Here is a 23021-nt window from a genome sequence, read left to right on the forward strand (position 1 = left end):
TCCTTTAATGTAGTTTTTGTTTTGTTTTTTAAGATTTATTTTTGTTTAATGTGTATGGGTGTTTTGCGTGCGTGCGTGCGTGCGTGCGTGCGTGCGTGCGTGTGTGTGCGTGTGCGTGTGTGCATCACATGCAGGTAAGGCTTGAGGGTGCCAGAAGAGGGAGGTCAGACCCTTCTGGAACTGCAGTTACAGACACCTGTAAGCCTCTGTGTGGATGCTGGGAGCTGAACCTTGGTCCTCTGGAAGAGCAGCCTGCTCTCTAACTTCTAAACCATTTCTCTAGCTTCCTTCTTGATGTAGTTTTAAACTGAAGAACAACATTTCAGGTTACCCCCTGCCCCAAGAAATTATTTTAAAAGTTCACCTTTTCTAACTGCTCAGTGAGACAAATGACTATTTGTGCCTAATTGCTATTGCCCTAATGGTCAATGGAATGAAAAAGAAAGCCCAACTTTGAAGTTCACTGCTTCAAAGAGTAACACACTTCAATTATTTTAGAACACAAAGATGGTTCTTGTACTTCAGCATACAGGGAGTGGAATTCACATATCTATCATAAAAATAATTTTTCATTGTATTTTTTAAAAATTTTATATCCTTTCAGACTTCATTTAATTTTTTTCACTTTTCTGCTTTTAAAATTATTTTAACTATTATTTGTAATTTTTAAAATTACTCTACTTTTAGTTTTTACCCTAGACCAGGGATTGGCACCTTGTTGCTTTTGGACCTGTCTCAATTGTCCTCTTATTTTTTTTTTTTTTACATGACACTGAAACATAGCTGCACTTATTTCATTGTAGATTGTGGGTTGCTTTGTTGTTGTCATGTCATAATTGAGCAAATGCACAAAAGGACATTTGTATGTAGATTTCAAGGCCTATGATATTTGCCATGTGACCCTTTTTGTTAAAAAGAAAATCTACCAACCTCTGAGTGGCTCACACATGATTGTTAGGGGCTCTTAAATTGCAGTGTATCCGGCTGCATTCTTACAATTTCTGATGGAATACAGGTGAGTTCATACCTAAGAGTTCACATTTTAGGGGACAGCAAGATGGCTGAGCAGGTCAAGGTGCTGCAGTGCCTGATGTCCTGAGTTCAGTCCCCTGGACCAATGTGACAGAAAAAGAGAATGAACTCCTGAAGCCGTCCTCTGACCTCCACATGAATGCCATGGCACATGGGTACACAGAATTAACAAGTGTAATAATATTTTAAAATGCATCTCCAAGGAACGTCAGGCGATCCTGAGCTTTGTCTGATGAAAACCACATTCGAGGATCACTGCCATAGATATTACTAAATACATCTTTGATTTCCTGTGGTCCAGATAAATTACACGTTGAATATCCCTTATATGAATTGCTTGGGACTAAGAGTATTTTTTCAGATTTTGTTTTTCCCCCCCCTCTGTGTTTGCAATATTTGTATGAGTCTACTTATACTTAGCTGAATATCCCTAATCCCCAAATTCATAACACAAAATGCTTTCAGATCTGAAACAGCATTATGTTAACAAAAAACACGAAATTGTAGAATTTATTTTGAGATGCGTGATCTGTGGTTTGTTTACTGCTTGCCAGTAATGTTGAAATCCACAGACCCTTTTGTTTTTTCTCTCAAGAACCCAGCTTTATAATACCTGCAAACTCTGAATAGCTCATGTCTGTGAGCAGTGCAATGGGCACCAGTAAACTGTGATACTTCATACACCAGAGTGATCAGCAACAAAATGAGTCTTCTGATATTACTTTCCTATCTAGTGATGAGACTCTAGAGGCCACAGTAGATATTCTACTTCTTTACAGCTTTGTGGGGATTCCAAACTGACTGGCTGAGTTAGGGGTTTGGAGAGTGCTTAGGAGACACAAGATGAAGGTAATCTTTGCATTTGCGTACTGATTAGACTGGCATTCTTTTTGGGAAAATTTTGTATTTGTATCTTGGGACATGTATGCTTATCTTTGTTAACAAAGTTTTAAAAATCCTAGTACCTTGAGGATGTTAAGAGTTAATTTTTTTTTAGTGGTAGGGACACATATCTATCTCTTCAGTTCTTGTGTGTATAGGAAGGGAACACCGTTTCCATGGGAACCTCTGCCTTCTCTGTTCCAATGCCTGACTTTCTGTACATTTTTTTCCTGTCGTGTGTGTGTGTGTGTGTGTGTGTGTGTGTGTGTGTGTGTAAAATGATAAACCAAAAAAGTTTATTTTGAATCATTCTGGTGTACTTAATACAATGATATATTTAAAACAGAAATTTTAAGATCATTACTTTCTCTGCACTGTCTCCCTAATTGTGTTATGGTAAGATAATGTCGTATTTAAACTAGAACCTGGTTTTGGCATGCAGGGAAGGGTAGGGGAGTAGAAGTGATGTTAACAAAACACTTGCCGAAATGGAACATGATTTTAGATCATTTATTTATTTTTTCCTAATAAACAGTCTTAACATTTGTTAGGGTCTTCTTTTCTTTGCCCCTGTCTAATAGTTACACTGGTGTTACATCGTCATGGAGATCCTTATTCTGGATGAGTGAGCATCTGTGTGGGGAAACGGGAGGGGCAGGAAGAAGAATCAGACTAGGTCTGAAGCCTGTGGTAAAGCTGCTTCTCTGCCTCACCCATCTTGTTTGTCAGGATTGGTTTGTGCAGGGTCCTAGAGAAAACCCTTTCTCAGCAGAGTCCTAGGCATCTGTCTTGTGAGTGAGTGGGGGAGGGAGGAGTTGGTTGGAGGCTGGTGAGCTTGTATGTGAGGAGATGATAGCAGTGTGGCTATGAATATTCCAGAAGGAGACTGTAGAACTCCTGAGAGTCACTTAAGCGAAGAGGCTCTTGGGTTTCATGTCTGTCACGACGCAGGCAGCACATTGTGAGGTTGTAGATGGTTAATTATGTACAACAGTGAGCCCTGCTGCTCTCATGCTTTCCCGACGCAGTAGCACACAGCTCAGTGGCTCTTGCCTAAAACCTAATGTCCTATTTGTATGGGTTTTCATGTGTATTAAGTAAGAGGAAACAGATCCAGATTTATAAACCTTTGGTATGAAATGCTTTCACAGTTTTTGATAGAGAATACATTGTGAGTACATGGAGGATTCTTCAGATGCATGGAGAATTTTTACCTTTCATCTAGCAGTAGCTGCCATAAGATGATGTCACCTTGCAGCTGATTGGCTGTTGCAGCACCTAGGGCAGGGAAGAGAAAGAAAAATGCCGGCTCAAACCTCAGTGGTGGCTCTGTGGTTGTTTCTATCTATTTTTGACAGAATCTTTGATTAGTATCAAATTGACTGTATTTGGCCATGTGAACTATTAGGAGCTATTCTAGGGTGAGGGAAATTCGGAGGAATGAGGCGGCTGATTTGCAAACGGATCTGTGATTGTAAGTTGCAGAAATCTGGGCATAGGAATAAGGCAGGGCGTGCTTGAAGACTGACTATGGGAGGGGCTGGCAGAAAAATGCTTATATGAGCATCAAGAAAGAGAGATGCTTTGACCGTTCTAAAGTTGATATGTTTGCTTTAATGTTTTGACATGTATGTGTAGGAAATGTGGTATTTTTATTTTTAATTCACACTTTGTTTTGTAAAGTGTTAACTAATGTATAATTGCTTATTCAAGGGATCTTTATTTTTTTTTAATTTGTATCCTACCTAAATAATAAATTTTATTTGTAGCTCTATTTTATTTTTGAGTCTTAATGGAGAATGGAAAAAGCTTAGCTTCCTTAAGTATCTTTTTTTTTATGCTTTGTTTGTGCAGATAAAAGCTTTGATGATGAGGAATCAGTGGATGGAAACAGGCCATCATCAGCTGCTTCAGCCTTCAAGGTTCCTGCACCTAAAACATCTGGAAACCCTGTCAACAGTGGGAGAAAGCCTGGTTCAGCAGGTGGCCCTAAGGTTGGAGGTAACGCAAATCCATTTCAGGTCTATGTGCATGCTTCATGCATCTCAATGTTCCATGCTTCAGAGCAATGTGTTTATTTGTGACTGCAGCAGAGATGCAGGTGTCTGGGGAGAGTGCTGCAACATATAAAGTGTGTTGCCTTTTAGAAATGATTGTTACAAATTGTTACTTCCAGCAAGAACATGTATGAGTTTGTGGTTTCTTATAGGTACTTATTTTTAAGGAAAGATTGAAAGGAGTCTGGCATGTGTCTTTTAAAGGGAGTGGTATTTCAGGATTGTGCCATTTTTGTATACTGTTGCTGTGTTTTGAAGTACAGAAATACAGAATGGATTTTCACAGTTGTCTAGGTATATTAAATTAAATGCCTGAACATTTAAAATGGTTGAAGATCCTGGGTCCTGAATAATTTGTCTCAATAAGAATTGGGTGGTGGTCAAGTATACTGCCTCAAAAAATGGTTTCTGGATTCAGTAATAATAAATAAATAAATGGGAGAAATCAGGTTTTTTAATGCAAGTATACAGCATGTCCTTGGACTTTTTAGAAAGGTTTCTAGTATATTTCTAATATACTTTTCATATTAGGATCCATGAATATCTCCCAGGTATGAGTTTCTGCTGGATCTGTCTGATAGGATGAGTCTGTAAGAATGAATACCTATTTGAATGCTAGAGGTCACTCATCTCTTACACACACAAAAATGTGTGCCTTGGTTATATCTTGGAAACATCTTGTTTACAGTAACTGGTGTGGAAATGAAGGTTTTGAAGATTTTTGTGTTTTATCTTGTCTATGTTACCTTGATTAACAACAAAAAGGGAAAGGAAAATAAAAACTGCATGTCTACTAGGTTGTTTCCATTTCAGCACAACGGAACCAAGTCATGTGATTCAGAATGTTTAACTCTTACATATCATAAAATTCTAAAGAAAGGATTTTAACTGTTTTCATTTTGTTTAGCAATCAGGAAATGTGTTCTGCAGGGATAGTTACAACACTGTAGCACGTGGTGCTCTCTTACACACATGTTCTTCAGCAAGGTCCTTGTGCTATTCTTTGATTTCTTCTGTAGCAAATAGCTCTGTTTAGTCATTACAGGAGGGTGGATTTCTTGATTTTTAATTACAGAACTCTAACTTATAATAATTTCACAAATCCCTTACTGAAAATAGTTTGGAATATATGACATAGTGCATAACATTTTTATAAATCTCTACTAGTGATTTATAATTAGTCCTGGTTTTATGAGTTAATTCTGGAATAAAATTTGAGATACTAATTTACTTATCATCGGTCACATGGTTCTCTGATAGTACCATAACTACGATTGTTTTGAAAAAGAGGAAAAAAAAAAAAAAAAGGAAGAAGGTTTTTCTTGAATGACTGACTTAATCCCTCTGGTCTGCAGTTGGTAGTTTGTAGTCCTTGCAAATAGGAAAATGTTAGGTGAGGATTGTGTCATCACATCATCCTAGACAGTGGCTCTTTCGCTAAAATTGAGAGACCTTGTCCTCCCCCCCCCCCCAGCCTTATCTTCTTTCTTCTCCTCCTACTTTTCAGCAATTGCAGATTCATTCTTGTTGCTTTTGTTTGTCCCTGACAACTTGGTTACCTGTTTGGTCATGGGCTCTTTAAGATTGTGTCTCCCTTTGTAGCCCAAGTTGACCTCTAACTCCCAATTCCATGTGCTGGAGTTACAAGCATATGCCATCTACCATGCTAGGCTTCTATTGCCTGTCTTTCTGTCTAAGAAACAAGCTACTAGCCAGGGGATATTGATAATGTTTCTGAAATTAATGCCGTTCTTGGCTATCGGTCTTTCTTTGAAAGCTTAACTGTAGATATTCTAGTGTTGGCAGACGTATTGATTTTTAAATTAGCTACCAGGAGTTTTCTTATACTTGCCACAACATCTTTGTATTGGACGGACCTGCCTCACAGAACTCATAATATTATCCTATCAGTGGCCAGCTACCATGTGATGAAAGGACCAGCTCTGTAGACAGTCAAGAGCAGAAGTGTACGTTTGCACTAGCTCTCGTGAGGAAATGGCTTCTTCTTACTTATTTCTACACATACCAGTATTTTCTTGAGAAGATAAAGTTGTCACTGTTTGTATTGTATCATCATATATATTCCTTTTTCCTACCCATTATTTTTACCCTCGTTTATCATGGTCTTAAATTAGCTGAAAATTATTTATGTATAGATATTTGGATTGCCTTTAGGGGTTTTTTTTTTTTTTTTTTTTTTTTTTTTACTGTTATATACCATTCCATCATTCTTATGTATCTTTTCAGCATATATCAATTGTCCTATGACTAAGTGTTTTTATTGTTGTTGTATTCTGATAGCTTTCTTTTTTAATTTTTAAAATTAATTTGCTTGTTTATTTTATGTACTTTGGTTTCGTCTGCATGTGTGTCTGTGTGAGGGTGTTGGATCCCTTGGAACTGTATGAGACATGAGACAGCTGTGAGCTGCCATGTGGGTGCTGGGAATTGAACCCAGGTCCTCTGGAAGAGCAGTCAGTGATCTTAAGTGCTGAGCAGTTCCTCCCGCCCCAGTTATTGTTTTGTTGTTGTTGTTTAGGCATGTCCCCCCCCACTTCCTGTCCCATATCCCCGTCGCCGCCCCCCGCCTTTGGTTTTTGAGGACAGTACAATTAAATGACTTACCCAAAAAAAAAAAAAAAAAAAAAAAAAAAAAAAAAAGGTGAATGAATGTAACTTTCAATAGTCTTTTCTCATACCTCAGGCTTTTTCCACTTAGCCTCAAGCCCCTTCTGTAGCCCAAGCTGCCTGGCCTTGAACTTTATATCCTCCTGCCTCAGCCTCCTGAAAGCGAGGGTTATAGGTGTGTGCCACTTGTTTGACTCTTTGGACTGCGTTTCTGGTGCTCACTGAAAGAGAAGAGGAGGGAATTTTAGCTTATTAAATTTGGCATTGTTATCCAGAGGGATCATCAATTTAGTTTTGGACAAAGCTGTTCTTGAAGGATGCATATCTTCTTGCTCTCTTGATCTCCCTCTTTCCTCTTTTCCCTCCCCTCCGGCTCTTCTTCTTAAGTATTGCTTACAGTCTTTTCATCGAAGAGCTTAAATACTTCATTTCCTTAATTTTACTGATGAATGGATTGTAGTTTGGAGAAATTAAGTAACTTGCCTAGGGTAGAATGTCTAATAAGGAGCAAAGTCTAGAAACCACCTTGCTGTTGCTGCCATGCTCATCTCTGTTGACAAGCAGGGTTTTCTGCTCCCAAGCTCAGCAATGCTCAGCAGCCCAGGGTCAAATTAAAGTTTAGCTGGTGAGACTCAGCACACAGTCAGCAAGCCTGTGACTTTTACATTGTGAATGTCAAGACTTACACGTTTTCCTGTTGAAATTTGGCCTTCTTTGCAATATTTTAGTTTGTGATTGTTTCTTTTTAATGGTTGCCTGGAGCCCAGACTAGCCACCAAATTGTTATGTAGCCAAGGCAGGCCTTGAAGGCCTGATCTTCCTGTATGCATTATCATGCCTGGCTTTGAGATTGCCTTCAAAGTTTGTTTTCTGAGTCATAGTAGCAGCTGTTTCTATACTATTTGTTTTTTTAAATACGAGAAGAATTGGGCAATGGTGTAATTTCATTGTATATAATTAGTATTAGATTTTGAGATTAGTAACTTGCATTATCCACACACTACTGAACAAATCCTGTTTTCAAAAGTTCCTTGTCTTTTCTTTCTTGCTCACTCATTTATATGAACCAAGTGTTTTCTTCCTTTGTTCCATCATTTCTTCCCTCCCTCCCCCTTCCCTCTCCCTCCTATCATCCTTATTTATTATACATACTGTGTTCTGCCTGCATGTACACCTGCAGGCCAGAAGAGGGCACCAGATCTCATTACAGATGATTGTGAGCCACCATGTGGGTGCTGAGAATTAAACTCAGGTCCTCTGGAAAAGCAGTCAGTGACCTTAATCTCTGAGCCATCTCTCCAGCCCAAAGTGTTTTCTTTCTGTTATTTCCCTTTAATATCAAAGACTACTTTGAAATTACTTTAGCCTGACAACCTCAGCACTCCATGGTAGAAGTTCACCCTGAGCAACACAGCAGGTCAAGGCCAGCCTGGAGCTGCCTTGGTAAGTAAGTAATAGTGTTGGTGTTAGTTATTAGTTAAGTGCCAGCATCTCAGTCAGTAGTGTCTGCTCAGTTCTCAGTTTCCTTTGTTTATATCTGACCTGAGATTTCTTTCTTTGTTTGTTTATATTTTTATGTGTTTGTAATTTCTGAAGACTCACTTTCTACAGATGATGCTAGTCATCCCAATTCCCCAGCATACAAGGAAGAGAGTTGCTTTTTCTTTTAAATAAATAAGCATGGCAGGAATCACACACGTTTAATCTCAAAGTGCTTGTTGTCTATGATGCAGAATTTTACCAGTGGACCCCCGTCTCCTTGTGGTGTGGCTCAGTTGGTGGAGTTCTTGCTTCACATGCATGAGCATCATATAAACTTCATGAACTCTGTCCTCCTGTAATGCTGGCACTCACAAGTTCAAGCTACATAGTAAGTTTCAAGCCAGACTGGACTGAGATCCTGTTGACCAAAGAAACAACCAATAGAAAGCCCAAATAATATTTCTGTATATGTGCTTTGGTTTTATTTTACTTCCCTGTTCCTCCCTTTATGACGGGGAATGATCTATGACTCAGAAAATTTTAGATCTGAGTTGGTCTAAAGGATATTCCAGCCTTTATATATTCACAGACAGACCTCAGAGTTGAGTGTTTTCCCCATGAGAAGCAGTTGTTAGCAGGGATGAGGTAAGACCCTGTGGCGTGCCCACTGTCAGGGACGTCTCTTGTGCCATTTCCGGGGCATTTCCTAAACAAAAGTCCATACATACGCTTCTTAATTTTTTCCCCCAGTTACTAGAAGTCTTTTACTAAGTTTGGAACTTAAAGATCAGCCAGTCACCATTCCAACTTAAGTATTTTTGATCTTCGGATCTTTGACTGTACATCATACAATGCCCTGACACCATAAGTCTTAACTTTGGTTTTAAGATAAAAATTATGTGAGAAAATAATGTTTTTGTGTAAGTAGCAAGTTGTCCATTTTCTCACTGAATGTATGGGTTTTACTATAGTTAAGTTTCTTTGATCTTAGCAGTGTTTTTTTCCATGTAAAACTTAAAATGTCAAAGGCATCTCTTTGTGCAAGGCTTATTTTTTTGAGGCATTCAGAATACTTAGGAAAAGTGACAAAAACAATCTGTTTGAAATTTGCATATGTGAGTTGTGGACCCATACTCTACTGTAAGGTACTGTTCTCATCTGCAGTTGAATGTGGAACTTATTCTGTGCTGCGCTCCATGGTTTGTACGGAAAGGACCATAGAGAGATATTCAATTCAGGCAGGGTCTTATTTCTGAGGCAGGCTCTCCTGTATCCCAGGCTGGCCTTGAACTGGTCATATATCTGAGGATGACCTTGCAATTCTGAAACTTTTGCCTCAATACTGAATGAGTGCTAGGAGTATAGGGATTATAGGTGTGTGTCACTGCGCCCAGTTTCTTCTCTGCCAGTGGTGATGGAACCTAGCTAGGGTTGTGTGCATGCCAGGCGACCTCTCCACCAACAGAACTGTTCTTTCCAGCCCCCAATTCCAGGTCTCAGTCTTAAAAAGATACTTACAATGAATGCCTGCTCATGACCTCATGTCTCTAAGACGATTACTGGTATCATTTGAGTTATCCCATGATGAGCTTACCTATTCTTTTGGATGGGAAATGAGGTGTTAGAACCTTGTAAAGCCTCACAGACACAAATCTGTTCCAGTTTTGCCTTAAAAAAGATGGACCTGTGGGAGAAAAGTTTAACCTCATAGTTGATTCATGTAAAGTATAGAAGTTTACCATAATGGCTTCAATAATACCAGGCTTATATTTATATTGTATACATTTCTAATGCACTTGAACCATTGAATGTTATTTCTATGATGGGCATATTGTGAACTAAAGGTTTTTTTTTTTTTTTTTTTTTTCCTTGTTAACTTGTCATTTGTCTTTTTCAAAAAATGTTTTTTGTATATTGCATGCCATTGAAAAGAATTAGGGGACACACTTTTGTTTTAAATATAAAAATCATGCTAATTACTAAAATAAATAGTATAATTTGAAAACAATTGAGAGGCTGGAGAGATGGCTCAACACCATACACTGCTCTGAACGAGAAACCATGTTTGGTTCCTAGCACTCACCTGGCAGTTTACAACCAGCTGTAACTCCAGGCCTGGGGACATCCGATATCTCTAGCCTCTCAGGGCACCTGCACACATTTGCATATACTTACACACACACACATGATTTTAAATTGTCTTTCAAAACTTGAGTAATATTTTCCCTCAGCAATGTCATCAATCAGAGATAACCAATGTGTGATTCCTTTGCTTCTACCTAGCATTAGTCCCTTTTTATTTTTGTAGGTCCTAAAATTAGATTCTCTCCTAGTGAAGAATGTATTCTTAGGTATCAAGAATGGAAGCTATTACCTCCATGTTAACATCTTGATAGTTTTAATAGTCTTTTCTCTGTTACTATATCAGTATGCCTTGGACTGGATAATTTACAGAGGATATATTATTTTCTCTAATAAAGATATGCTGGGCAATGTATTATCTTGGTAGTGGCCCATGCTGAAGGTCCTCGTGCTCATAACACCGTGTGAAGCAGTGTTCAGGCCCCCTTCTTTCTAACAAAGCTGCTAGTCTCAGTCAAGAAGCTCACTTCCTTCACCTCCTGCAGGTTCATCTTCAAACACCAGCCGTCTGCTTTTGGGGAACACAGTAGGCACGTGGCACAGGAGATTGTGGGGGACACTGTTAGGTGGTAGCCGTGATTTAAAAACCCATTTCCCTTTCCATATCATTTAACTTATTTGCAGTGTCATGTCATGTCAGGGAGAATGCAGATCCCGTGATATGACATTACTATGTCTCTATTTGCTAGAAAATTTGCTCAGTGTGATTACTTAATCCAAAGTTGTATCTTTAAATAATATTATTTTACCCTCTCTGCTTTTAAATATACATGTAAAACAACCTTATTAGTTTTTGCCATTTTGATGTGTGAAAATGATTTCTTTTAGTTTGCATTTTCTGTCTACCTTTATTTTTGGGCAGCAGCTAGCAAATATTTGCTAAAGGCTTTGAAAGCCTTTTTACATTTATTTTATTTTGTTCATTTTGTGCACATGTACATGGGGGCGGGATGTATGGTAGCTTGTTCTCTCTTTCCACCGTGTGAGTAATTGAGAATCAAGTTCAGGCGTGTAACAAGTGCCTTAAGAGGGCATTAAATGTATCCAAAGAATTTTAGTGTTTGTAATCTGAGACATACCAGTGTGTAGACAACAGTGACCTCACATGCTAGGAGTTTATCTTCTAATGATGTTCAGAAATGCTGTTTTAGCTTATGAATTTATTGAAATTTAAATTTTTAAATTTTTGTCTTTCTTTAGTCACTGTGCATTTTTGAAACAGGCTTCAACTCATGTTTTTATTGTGATATCAGAAAATCTGTCCTTTTTCCTTTGACTCTAACTTTGCTTTCTTCAATAAAGACTTAGTAAGAACACTAAAATTATTAAAATACTGTTAGTTTCCTATAATAGTACTTCCCCCCGACTTTATTTATTTTGTATAAAGTGGCGATATGCCCAACTTAACTCTCTCCCTCCATTTTATTTATACATGTCCCCAGTTAAGTCAGACATACTTTACTTCATTGAAATGCCACCTTTATGTTTGAATCAGTGTCTGTACTTTCATTTTACTTTTTTGTTTTGTTCTGTTTTGTTTTGTTTTTTATGATGAGTAGCCCTGGCTGTCCTGAAACTTGCTTTGTAGACTAGCTGACTTTGAACTCTCCCTGACTCAGTTTTCTATTTTTTCCATTACAAAGAATTTTTATATGCAGCACAGTTGGTAAGTAGTAAGCATTCATTTTCTGCATGTATAACCAGCAATTCCAAATATTACTATGAATTTTCTATCTTCAGATACATTTTCATGCCTAAGCTTTTGGGTAGAAAACAACAACAACAACAACAAAAGTAAATGTAAGACATGACATCTCACCCCTAATTATCAATGTGCACATCTTCAGAGTTAGAAGGCATGTTCAGCTGTGACCACAATTCAGTTGTTACGTACAAGAAGCTTCTGTGTATTGTCCCTAAAATAATCCCATGACCATGACATTTTAAAGAGTCTACACTAGTTGTCTTTTTAGTTTGTCCCAGTGTTCTTTTTGCCTTGATTTCTTTGTGATGTTATCTAACTTCTTCCTATAGACCTTTGTTATGAGCGGTTTTCCCGCGGCCTGGCCCCAGTGCCGTGCCAGCCCCAAATAACACACAGAGACTCTGTATTAGATATAAAGCTGTTGGCCTGTCACTAGCATTACTTATTGGCTAGCTCTGTCTTAAATATTAACCCATTTCTATTAATCCAAGTATTTCCACATGGTCTTATCTTACCGGAGAGAGGGCCCAGAGTTCTACCCTGTTGGCACTACATCTTGATTCTCCTCCCTACTACTTCCTGAATCTTCCTTGTCTCCTAATCCCGCCAAGATAGTATCTTGCTTTCCTATTGGCCAACAGTGCTTTATTCATTAACCAATACCAGAAACATATTTTCAGAATGACATCTCCCATCAGTCTTTTTATTTTATATAAATTTATTTATAACATATATGTCTTATGTGTCTTCAAATGTGTCATTTCAATATTAAAATTCCTTCAAATGTTCTAAGAAAAATTTAAACTAACTTTAGCATTCAAAGCAAGGATGTATGTATTCTCTCTTGGATAACTGGTGACTTAATTCTCGGTGATTTTGTCTTTTTTTAAAAACCATCTTGTCTGACTTTAGTCAGTTGCCTTTTAAAACCTTGTGTATGTGTTCTGAGTTTGCACACTGCTTTGTCATTCTTTCATGCCTGCAATAGCTGCTTATTCCCTTGAATTTCTGCTGCTGCTTATGATTCTTTTCCTCTTAATGGTTGGGCCTTGTTTTTCAAAAAGTTCTTGTTACTATCAGAAAAGCTTCATTCTTACTCTGTTTTCATTTTATTCTACTCTGTGTTTAGACATTCTGTTGGATTTTCCTTCTTGATGAGTGTTGTGGGTCTGGAATAAGTTTGCTCATGTCTTGGTATGCTCAGGTGTTGGTCTTTGAAAATGCAGCTAGATTCTGTGTCAAGTTTCTACTTCTGAATCTAGAATTACTTTGTTTTTCTGAAGCCTTTTTGTGTCTTCTTTTCCTTTGCCCACCAATATTTGAAGGGGTACTTTTACTTTTAAGTGCCACTTAGCTCTGGTCTGGGAGAATACCTTTTCTGTACAGAGGTCTCTGCAGTTATTTCTGATGGGCATAGGCGTTTCTGTCTGCTGCTTACTTGTGAATTGCAGTCTGAAATGGTTTTCATCTTTATTTTTTGCTAGCATGGTCTTTAGTTTTGTTTACTCTGTTTTGAGTTCCTACAGATTTATATAGAACATTTACTTGCGTATTTGCTTTGATAAGGTGCCTGTGTTTTCATAAATCTAATGTCTACTGAAACTTTTGTGTTGTTTTTTTTTTTTTTTCCCCATTTGTTTTATGGGGACAGGTTTCACTCTGTAGCCTTGGCTGGCTTGGGGCTTGCTGTATAGATAGACCACCATGGCCTCAAACTCAAAAAGCTTCACTGGCCTCAGGACTAAAGGCATGGCTCTCTACTATAAGTTTTTACTACCTGATAAAGGCTTTTGTTTTGTTTTGGGTTTTTGTTTGTTTGTTTTTCTAGACAGTGTTTCTCTATATAGCCCAGGCTATCCTGGAATTTTCTCTGTAGACTAGGCTGGCCTCAAACTCAGAGATTTGCCTACCTCTGCCTCCCGAGTGCTAGGAATAAAGGTGTGAGCCATAACCTCCCAGCAATAATTTTATTTATATATATATATATATATATATATATATATATATATATATATATATATATATATTAAGATGGATGATCTGTTAGCATTTTGTTAAACATTGGGACATTGATGAAAAGGATCTATTTTCCTCATTACTTTCACATTCATTCATTCATTCATTCATTCATTTATTGATTTGATAGATGTCACTATAATCTAGCCTGTTCTAGAACTAAATATGGAGATCAGGCTGGTCTTGAACTTGTGATCTTCTGGGTTCTGCCTCTCAAGTGCTGGAATTTTAGGCATGTGCCACTATGCCTAGATTGAATCAGGGTTCTTTGCTGTGGTTTGATGTGTGATGCAGACTTGCTCCTCACTGTGGCATTATGGAGAAATAGTATAAAGCCTAGAAGAATAGGTCCCAGTGTGAAATGTTTCAGTCATTGTTGGTACTCCTTTTTTATAAGACATTAAGAAATTTTCGTGGTCCATGGTGAAAGAGTAAGCTTGAGTCCCCAATCTGTCTGGATTCATATCTTGCCAGACTTACCTCTCCCTTTGTATGCACCACTATTACGGCATTTGTTATGAGGCTCTCAAGACTTCCAGACTTCCAAACTGTGTCCCATATTATTCTGTTTTGCCATTGTTCCCAGTCTCAGGCATGCTGTCATAGTAACAGAACATAGATTGGTATATGTGTTATATTTAAAGGTTTCATAAATGCTTAGGTCTATTTTGAACTTTCCATTTTATTCTTTACTTGGTCTATTCCTTTGTGACAATCCATTAATCATTATTTTAGTATTTACGTTTTTACATTTGATAGAGAATGTACTTCATGTTTCTTCTGAAGGACTGTTTGTTCGTTTGTTTCTTGTTTCTTTGTTTTTTCAAGACAGTGTTTAACCATGTGTAACTGGTTTGTCTTGGAACTTGCTCTGTAGGCCAGGCTGGCCTCAAACTCAGACATCCACCTACCTTTGCCTCCCAAGTGTTGGGATTAATGACATGTGCCACCACCACCCAGCACCAGTTCTTGACCTGTTGCTCATCTAAGTAGTTTTTAGTCAGTTTGACAAATCCCCTTTTGTGAGCCTGATTATGAGTGCTGTACCTTGGAAGAGTGAGCGGAGTTCTTTATGGTGAACATTTGTCCTGTCATGAACATGGAGTTCATTTTGTTTATTTGGGGACTTTAAATGCCTAGTACCTTTTGTCTTATGTAGAGTTTCTCTTGTGATAAAACACTATGATCAAAAGCAAGTTGGGGAGAGTCAGATTTATTTTAGCTTACGGTCCCATCAAGGAAGGGAAGTCAGAGCAGGAACCCAGGCAGAGAGAAGGAACCTAGAGGCAGGAGCTGATAGAGAGGGCAAAGAGGAGCTCTGCTTCTTGGCTTGCTCTTCATGACTTGTTCAGCACACTCTCTTTTGCCTTCCAGAACCCCCAGCCCAAGGATAGCATCTCCAACATTAGGCTGAGCTCTCCTGCATCAGTCAGTAAAAAAAAAAAGTGGCCTACAGACTTGCCTTCAGCCCCATCTTTCTCTCAGATGTCTCTAGCATGTTTTAAGTTGAAATAAAACTAGGCAGCACACCATTTGTTTCCTTTTTAGATTGATTTGGTTGGCTTATTTCTAGGTGCTCCAAGGTATGTTTTTGTTAAACTTTGTCTGTTTTTAAGTTTGTGAACCTGTCACCACTGCCAATGCAAAGAAAAGAAATTGGTTTGTATATATTGGTTCTAAAACTAGCCACTTTTTAATATGTTAACTTTAATTGTGCTAGTACTAGTAAACACTCTGGAGTCAGAAATTGAGGTAAAACCCTGATGAATCCAAAGAACAACTGAGGGATGTCCCGCTGACTCTGCTGTCCATGTTTCACACATCAGAAAAACCCGGCAATGTTTCAAGCTCCTCTGTCTTCCTCTTTGTGCCTCTCTGTCTTCATCGGGGTTCACTGGAAAACTCCTCCCTCTATTGGTGGTCTTGGAGCAACAGTACAAAGGCATTTCCCCCTTTTTGTCTAAGTAAAAAGGAAAGGTTTTAACTTTATTACAGTAATACTATACACAATAAGAATAAATGTCAGTTATTATCTAAAAAAGTAAATGCAATAAGAACAATTATCAAGGCACCTGTTTCACCATGTTATAAGAATTACGTAGATTTTGTCTTCAATAGTAGGGCCTTACCATTAGGTTGTGGAGAGCAACCCATAGTCTTGGCATGAGGCTGTGTAGAATTTGCTTGTTTGTTTGTTTTGAGGTTTTCATAAGGCCCCTTTGGCCAACAACTCAGTTAGACGTAACCCATTCCTACCACTGGGGGTTTCATTTGGTGGTGAGAGAAGTTTAGTTGGAATTTTTTATCTCCCATTTGTTGATGATTCTAGTTTAGATTTCTTTCATATATGTATATATTTTACTAAGCTTCTACTAAATTAGGTTTCCATACAGCCCACCAGATTACCCTTAGTTTTTGCTGTCCCCCCCAAACCCTTCTCCTCATCTTCCCTGTCTCTCCCCATTTGAACCTCCTTGTTTCAGCCTCCCCTCCCCTATAGCTAGTCTCTTTCCCCTTCTTGGGGAGATCCTTTCCTTCCTCTTAGCTTAATATCTAACCTGTGGTTATATGGATTGTAGTTTCCTTATCAAAGTCGTAATTGCTAACATCCACACATTTGTCTTTTTGGCATGGGTTACTTTACTCAGATAACTAACTCCATCCATTTACCATTACTTCATGATTTTTTTTTTAAACATCTGAGCAATAATTTCATTGTGTAAATGTGCCATGTTTTCTTTATCTATTCATCCATTGACAAACAAGTAGACTATTTCTACTTTCTGGCTGTTATGAATAGATCAATAATGAACATGCTTGAACAAGTGTCTCTGTAGTAGAATATAGAGTCGTTTGGGCCCAAGTACTGTCTCAGTTAGGCTTATCATTGCTGTAATGAGACACCATAGCCAAGGCAACTCTTATAAAAGAAAGCATTTAATTGAAGGCTTGCTTACCAAGGTTTCAGAGGTTTAGTCCATCATCATGGCGGGAAGCATGACGGCAGGCAGGCATGCATGGTGCTGGAGAAGTAGCTGAGAACTACATTCTAATCCAGAGGCAGCAGACTGGGGTTGGGGGTGCAGTAAGGGCTTTTGAAATATCAAAGCACCCACAACTCCTCCAGCAAAGCCACACCTACTCCAGTGAGACTGTACTCCCTAATCTTTCCCTGACAGCTAGGGACTAAGCATGCGTGGCCAATCTCATCCAGTCCACCACAAGTGGCATACACTAATATAATCTATTCCCAGCTTCCCCAGAAACCACCATACTATCTTCCCTAATGACTATACAATTTTGCAGTCCTACCAGCAATAGATGAGTGTTCCTCTTACCCCATATCCTTGCCATCACGAGCTGTCATTTTTTTTTGTTTTTGTTTTTGTTTTTGTTTTTTTTTTTGTTGTTGTTGTTCTTGGGCATTCTGGCTGGCATAAGATGAAATCTCAAAGTAATTTTAATTTCCATTTCCCTGAAAGACTAAGGACATTGAACATTTCTTTAAGTGGTTCTTAGCCATTTGAGTTTCCTCCTTAGTGAATTTGTTTGGATCTGTACCCCATTTTTAAATTGGGTTATTTGTGTTCTTGATGTACAGTTTTTGAGTTATTTACATATTTTAGATATTAGCCCTGTTAAATGTGTGGTTGGTAAAAATCTTTGTACAAATGATGGTGTCCTTTGCTATGCAGAAGCTTCTCAGGTTCATCATAAGGTGCCATTTAGTTGTTTTTCTTATTTCCTGCGGTATCGGTGTTTTGTTCAGAGAATCTTTTCTTTAACTAATGATTTTAAAACAATTCCCCACATTCTCTTCTATCATATTCAGTCGTTCTGGTCTTATATTGAAGTCCTTGATCCGTCTGGAGTTCAGTTTTGTGCAGGGTGACAAGTACAGATCTGTTTGCACTCTTCACATGCAGCCATACTGTTTGGTCAGCAACATTTGTTGAAGATGCTATCTTTTTTTCCAGTGCGTATTTCTAGATTTTTAAAACCAATAAACCAGGTGTACATAGGTGTGAGGACTAATGTATTATGGGCCTTCAATTTGATTCCATTGGTCAACCTGTCTGTTTTTTTATGCCAATGCCATGCTGTTTTCATTATTACAGTTCTGTAGTACAGTTTGAGATCCAGCAGTTCTTTTATTATTCAGTATTGTTTTTGCCATCTTTGGTTTTTTTCGTTTCCATAAGAAGCTGAAAATTGTCTTTTCAATTTCTGTGAAGAATTGTGCTGGGATTTTGATGGGGATTGCCTTTGTTAGGATCTAGCTCCAAACTTTAAACTATCTAATTGGAAAGGTTTAAAATTTAATTGTTCCTTATGATATACATGTGTGTGTGTTTTAAGTATTGAATTCTTAACACTAAACTTGTAATTAAATATTTGAGTTAGATTTAGAAATCAGAACTGCCAGTAGTAACCCAGACTCTGTTAGGAAGTGGCCTACATCGCTTGATTTTTCAATTTGTTTATTATTTTTTATTTTATTGGTATGGGTGCTGTGCCTTCGTGTGTGTCTGTGTACTACTGGCATGACTGGTTAGAAGAGCACACTGGATCTCCTGGAGCTGGGTTAGCAATGGTTAGAAGCTGCCATGTGGGTGCTGGGGATCAAACCCAGATCCTCTGGAGGGGCCTAGTGCTCTCAACCTCTGGGCCATCTAAGACTCAAGGCATGCTATTTTTCTAGAGGAGCATTTAGTACAGATTATCCAAAATACTTAGAACAAGTCATGTTTAGTACTTGTAAAATATTTCTACTTTTAAATTTTGGAATGTTTGTATATGCAAAATGAGATATTTTGGGGATAGGACCAAAGTCTAAATATAAACTTCATTTGAGTATACCCTGATCTAGAGATAATTTCATGTATCTCAGACAAGCTAGTTTCTGAAGCAGCCCTGCATGGTGTGAAACTCTTCACTTGTGACGTCACAGAGCTGCTTGCATTAGTTGTTTTTCGCTTCGCTCTGACCAAGTGTCTGACAAGGGACCACACAGTGGCAGAACAGTTTTGTTTGATTTAGAATTTGAGGGATGCACCCATCCTCGTGTGGAAGACCCGGTTGCTGGATGGTAAGGTAGCGAGTTACATAATCATGAAGCGGGAGTAAAGGCTGCTAGTGCTAAGCCAGCTCCTTTTCTTCTCTGTTCTGTCTCAGACCCCAGCCTATGGAATGGTGCATGCACACTGAAAGTTGAGTTTCAGCCAGGTGTGGGGGCATGTGGCAGGCAGGGGCAGGAGGATCTCTGTGAGTTCGAGGACAGCCAGGGCTGTTAAACAGGGAAACCCAGTCTTGAAAAAACAAAACAAAACAAAAAACAAAAAAACAACAGCAACAAAAAAAACAAAACAAAACAAAAAAAAAAAAACCAAACAACTGAAAGGAAAGTTAGGTTTCTGTCTTATTTTAACTGGAAACACTTGTAGATATACCCAGAGGCCCCTGACTGGATTCTAAATGCAGTGAGACTGACGCTGGGGACTAGTGATCACAATGCTCAGAGTGTTTCTGCTCTCGGAGCACTTGAGATTTTGAATTTTCAAATTAGGCATGTGCAGTGGATTTTGTTGATTGAGAATGTGAAAATCGGCTGGAGAGATGGTAAGAGCACCTCCTGCTCTTCCAAAAGACCTGGGTTCAATTCCCAGCACTCAAATGGCAGCTCACAACTGTCTGTAACTCCAGTTCCAGGGGACCTGGCACCTTCACAGACATACATGCAGGTAAAACACCAAGGCACATAAAATAAAAATAAATATTTTAAAAAATATATGAAAATAAGGCTGTAGAGGTGGCTCAGTGGTTAAGAATTCTTATTGCCATTGCAGAAGACCTGAATTTGGTTCCTAGCACTCACACTGAGTGACTCACAGATTCTGGAAACTCCCGCTCTGGGGGAGGGCGGGGGGGGGATCTGGCACCCTTTAATAGGCACACACATGCACACATATCATCCCCACACATAAAGCGCATACATTTAAAAACAAATACAAAAAGAGAACACTTAAGTCTGGAGCGCACTTAAGTAAATGACATGAAGCAGTTACTCTCCCCAGAGCTGTGGGTACCAGTGGAGGTCGCGGTCACTAGAGCTTACCTAAATGCTATGAGTAGGTGGCTGCAGGCAGAGAACATTTCCTGCAGTGGTCAGTGGGGACTTTAGAAACTCATAAACTGGTCAAAGTCCTAAGACTCTGAGTACCCAGCTGCAAATGTGTCACCCCTTCCAAGGTTCATGGAGAAGGAGAGGGAAGATGTAAGTGCTGGAAGAAGCAGGAGAGAAGAGAGGTGGAAGGCTTGGGCGGGCCCTCTAGGCACCACGTGGTTGATGCACGCTCAGCTCACCACCTCTTTGACTACATGCCCAAGATTGCGTCTCTCAACACGTCATGGAGAGGGAAGGGGTTTGTGACATACCAACCCTGAGGATTTTTAGAGCTGATTGTTGATGTGGAAGGGAAAGAGATGTTTTCTTCAGTAGAGTAGCTCATGGTTCTGTGAAGAAACACCCCCCCCCCAAGAATGTTCACATGCTTCTGTAAACACCCCGCCAAGTCCGTAATACCTACAGCTCTCATTCTTTCACCCACATCACCTTGTGACAGATCTTAACAGGAAGATAACTAACTAGTGGTCTCCCCGAGTGAGAGTAGGATGGTTTAGTAGGTTTTAGGTCCAACATCTCAGAGGAGGATCTAGACGGAGCTGCAAGATAGTAACTGAAATAGCTCTTAAATAGCTGCTGCTTATTAGCTAACCTTATTGATTTTCTGTACAATAAATGAAGGTTTGTATAATCAAGTTTAATGTCAAAATCCTTACTTTCACATGTATTCCTAAACATATCATCTTGTATAGATTTCTGTATCAGTTATCATTCAATGTCATTTAAAGTTGCCAGTTGATGATTGATTTGAGGTTTTTGAGACAGATTTTTATTCTTTGTAGTCCAGGCTGGCACTGAGCTTGTTGCAATTCTCCTGCTTAGCCTTCCAAGTGCAAGGATTACAACCTTGACCACAACACCTGACCTACTGTTCAGTTATTAAATGTTTACCCTTTCCCTTGTATTTGTGTCCTTGCTAATGCATCCAGTGGTTGTGTGGTTGGGAATTTCTGCTGTTGTATCAGGAAATAACTACTACCATGTGCCTTGACTTTCCTGAACAATTTTTCTGAAAGTTGCCCCATTTTGAAACATTTTCAAATGCATTGGAATATCCTTGAGAATTATGATATTGTCCATATCAAAGGGATATTTCACATTGTTCTTATTGCCAAGATACCTAAAGTATACCTTCGAAAATCAGTTTTTTCTTAATCAACAGGTGCTTCTAAAGAAGGAGGGGCTGGAGCAGTTGATGAGGATGACTTTATAAAAGCTTTTACAGATGTTCCTTCTGTTCAGGTAAGACTTTCATTGTCCCCACGAGACTTCTGTGTCTCTTTATGAATTTTATTTGTGGGTACGGCTAGATGGCTCAGGGGTCATGCACTTGGCAGTGCAAGCCTGATAACTTGAGTTTGACTCTGAATCCCACATAAAGGTAGTGCGGGGGGGAACCAACTCCACAGTTGCCTTCTGTCCTCCTTACATGCCCACATAGACACACCGTACACATTAAGACGAGGACATTTGAAATGTTTAAAAAAGCTTTCCTGTAAAGGAATGTATGGAGAGTGTATTAGACATTATCAAGCCATTAATTATCGTCATAATTAGATTTTCAAATTAGCTAAAGCTTAAGTAAAATGAAATCCTTGACTTAGTCATATTATATTGCGATGTCAAACACATAAAATTCATAGTTTTGAAATAATTAGTTTTGACCCCAGAGAGTGTTGGAGGCTGACAGAGATCTGAAAGTCCTTCCCCAGGGCATAACTAAAGGAGTCAAGATGGACATATCCATAAGTAAGGCAGTCATTGTATACCTAAAAAGCAAGTAAACATTACAATGTATATATAACATTACTGCAAATTTTATGACCTTGTACCCCAGTGTTGTTTGATGTATTTTTTCACAACTCAAAGTTGGTTATTCTGTTCCTTCTGATATTTATTGCATGAGTAATTTGTGTGTCCTTCCTGTTGATGACATTCAGTTTATTTCCATTTTTTTAATATTATTTGTGATATGTTTTTGTTTATTTGCTCATTTTTTAAAATAAGGTCTCATGTAGTCCAGTCTCGTCTTTAATTCCCTATTCTTCGGCCTCCAACTCCCAAGCATACTGGGATTGCAGGTACACTATACCCAGCTCTTACAGGAGCTTCTTTAGGATGTAATTTGTATGGAATTTTATAACTACAGTTCTTTTGTTTCACTAAATTTTCTGTAAAGGATTATTATACCATTCCCAAGAAAGGTATGATTGGGTAACTCACTTTCAAAAGTCCTGCACTGTAGAAATGCTTCTCCCCTTTAAAAAAAAAAAAAAAATGGTTTACATCCCCTTCTACTGTTCTTACCAAGAGATAGAGAAGAAAAAGAGAATCAGAGAGAGAGAAAAAAATGAACATGCTAATTTCTTCACATTCTGCCTGCACTTCCTGTCACTCAGAGTGCTTCTTCAAACTACGGCTGGCTTGAAAAGGCCCAGCTGCTTTATTTGCACACTGTGTAAGCTATTGAGCTCTCTCAAAGAAAGAGCTGTCCTGAAGCTATTGAAGGTCTTAGAAAGATATGGGAAAGCTTGAAAAGTCTTTCTGGTTTGAGAGTATTTGAAGGCTATTTTTATTTTAAGATGTTCCCCCTCCGTTTGCGTTTTGTAGGCCTTCCGAATAAAGGAATGGTTAGTGTTGTAGGAACAGTTGCGAAGCTTGACTGGTCTTGATCAGTTTCCATTGTTCAGTGTCTTCTGCCAGAGTGGGATCATTACAGTATCACTGAAGCCATGGGCCTTAGGAAGCCATTAGCACAGCCTCAGGAAGAACAGGCTTCCCAGCTACCTATTGCATCACCACCACTGTCCCTAGAGTCTGTCGCTTCCATGCCCATGCTATTATTAAAGTAGAATTTTCCTTTCATTAAAGCTCTAGCATAATTGGTGGTGAG

General features: G+C 38.7%; 1 protein-coding gene across 31 annotated transcripts in view; it reads left to right on the forward strand.

Annotated features, from left to right (window-relative positions):
* Clasp2 (cytoplasmic linker associated protein 2) overlaps window positions 1-23021 on the forward strand; it is a 165882-nt gene that overhangs the window by 53027 nt on the left and 89834 nt on the right. For 25 of the 31 annotated variants that reach the window (XM_051201527.1, XM_051201557.1, XM_051201535.1 and 22 more), the window contains 2 exons: window positions 3769-3915; window positions 21291-21370. In XM_051201527.1, coding sequence (XP_051057484.1) covers window positions 3769-3915; window positions 21291-21370 — 227 coding nt within the window. Of the gene's footprint in view, window positions 1-3186; window positions 3389-3768; window positions 3916-21290; window positions 21371-23021 lie in introns of those variants that run through there. The other 6 variants (XM_051201689.1, XM_051201707.1, XM_051201725.1 and 3 more) reach the window with 1 other exon arrangement.

The sequence above is a fragment of the Phodopus roborovskii genome, unplaced genomic scaffold (genome assembly GCF_943737965.1).
Source record: "Phodopus roborovskii unplaced genomic scaffold, PHOROB, whole genome shotgun sequence".
Taxonomy (NCBI): domain Eukaryota; kingdom Metazoa; phylum Chordata; class Mammalia; order Rodentia; family Cricetidae; genus Phodopus; species Phodopus roborovskii.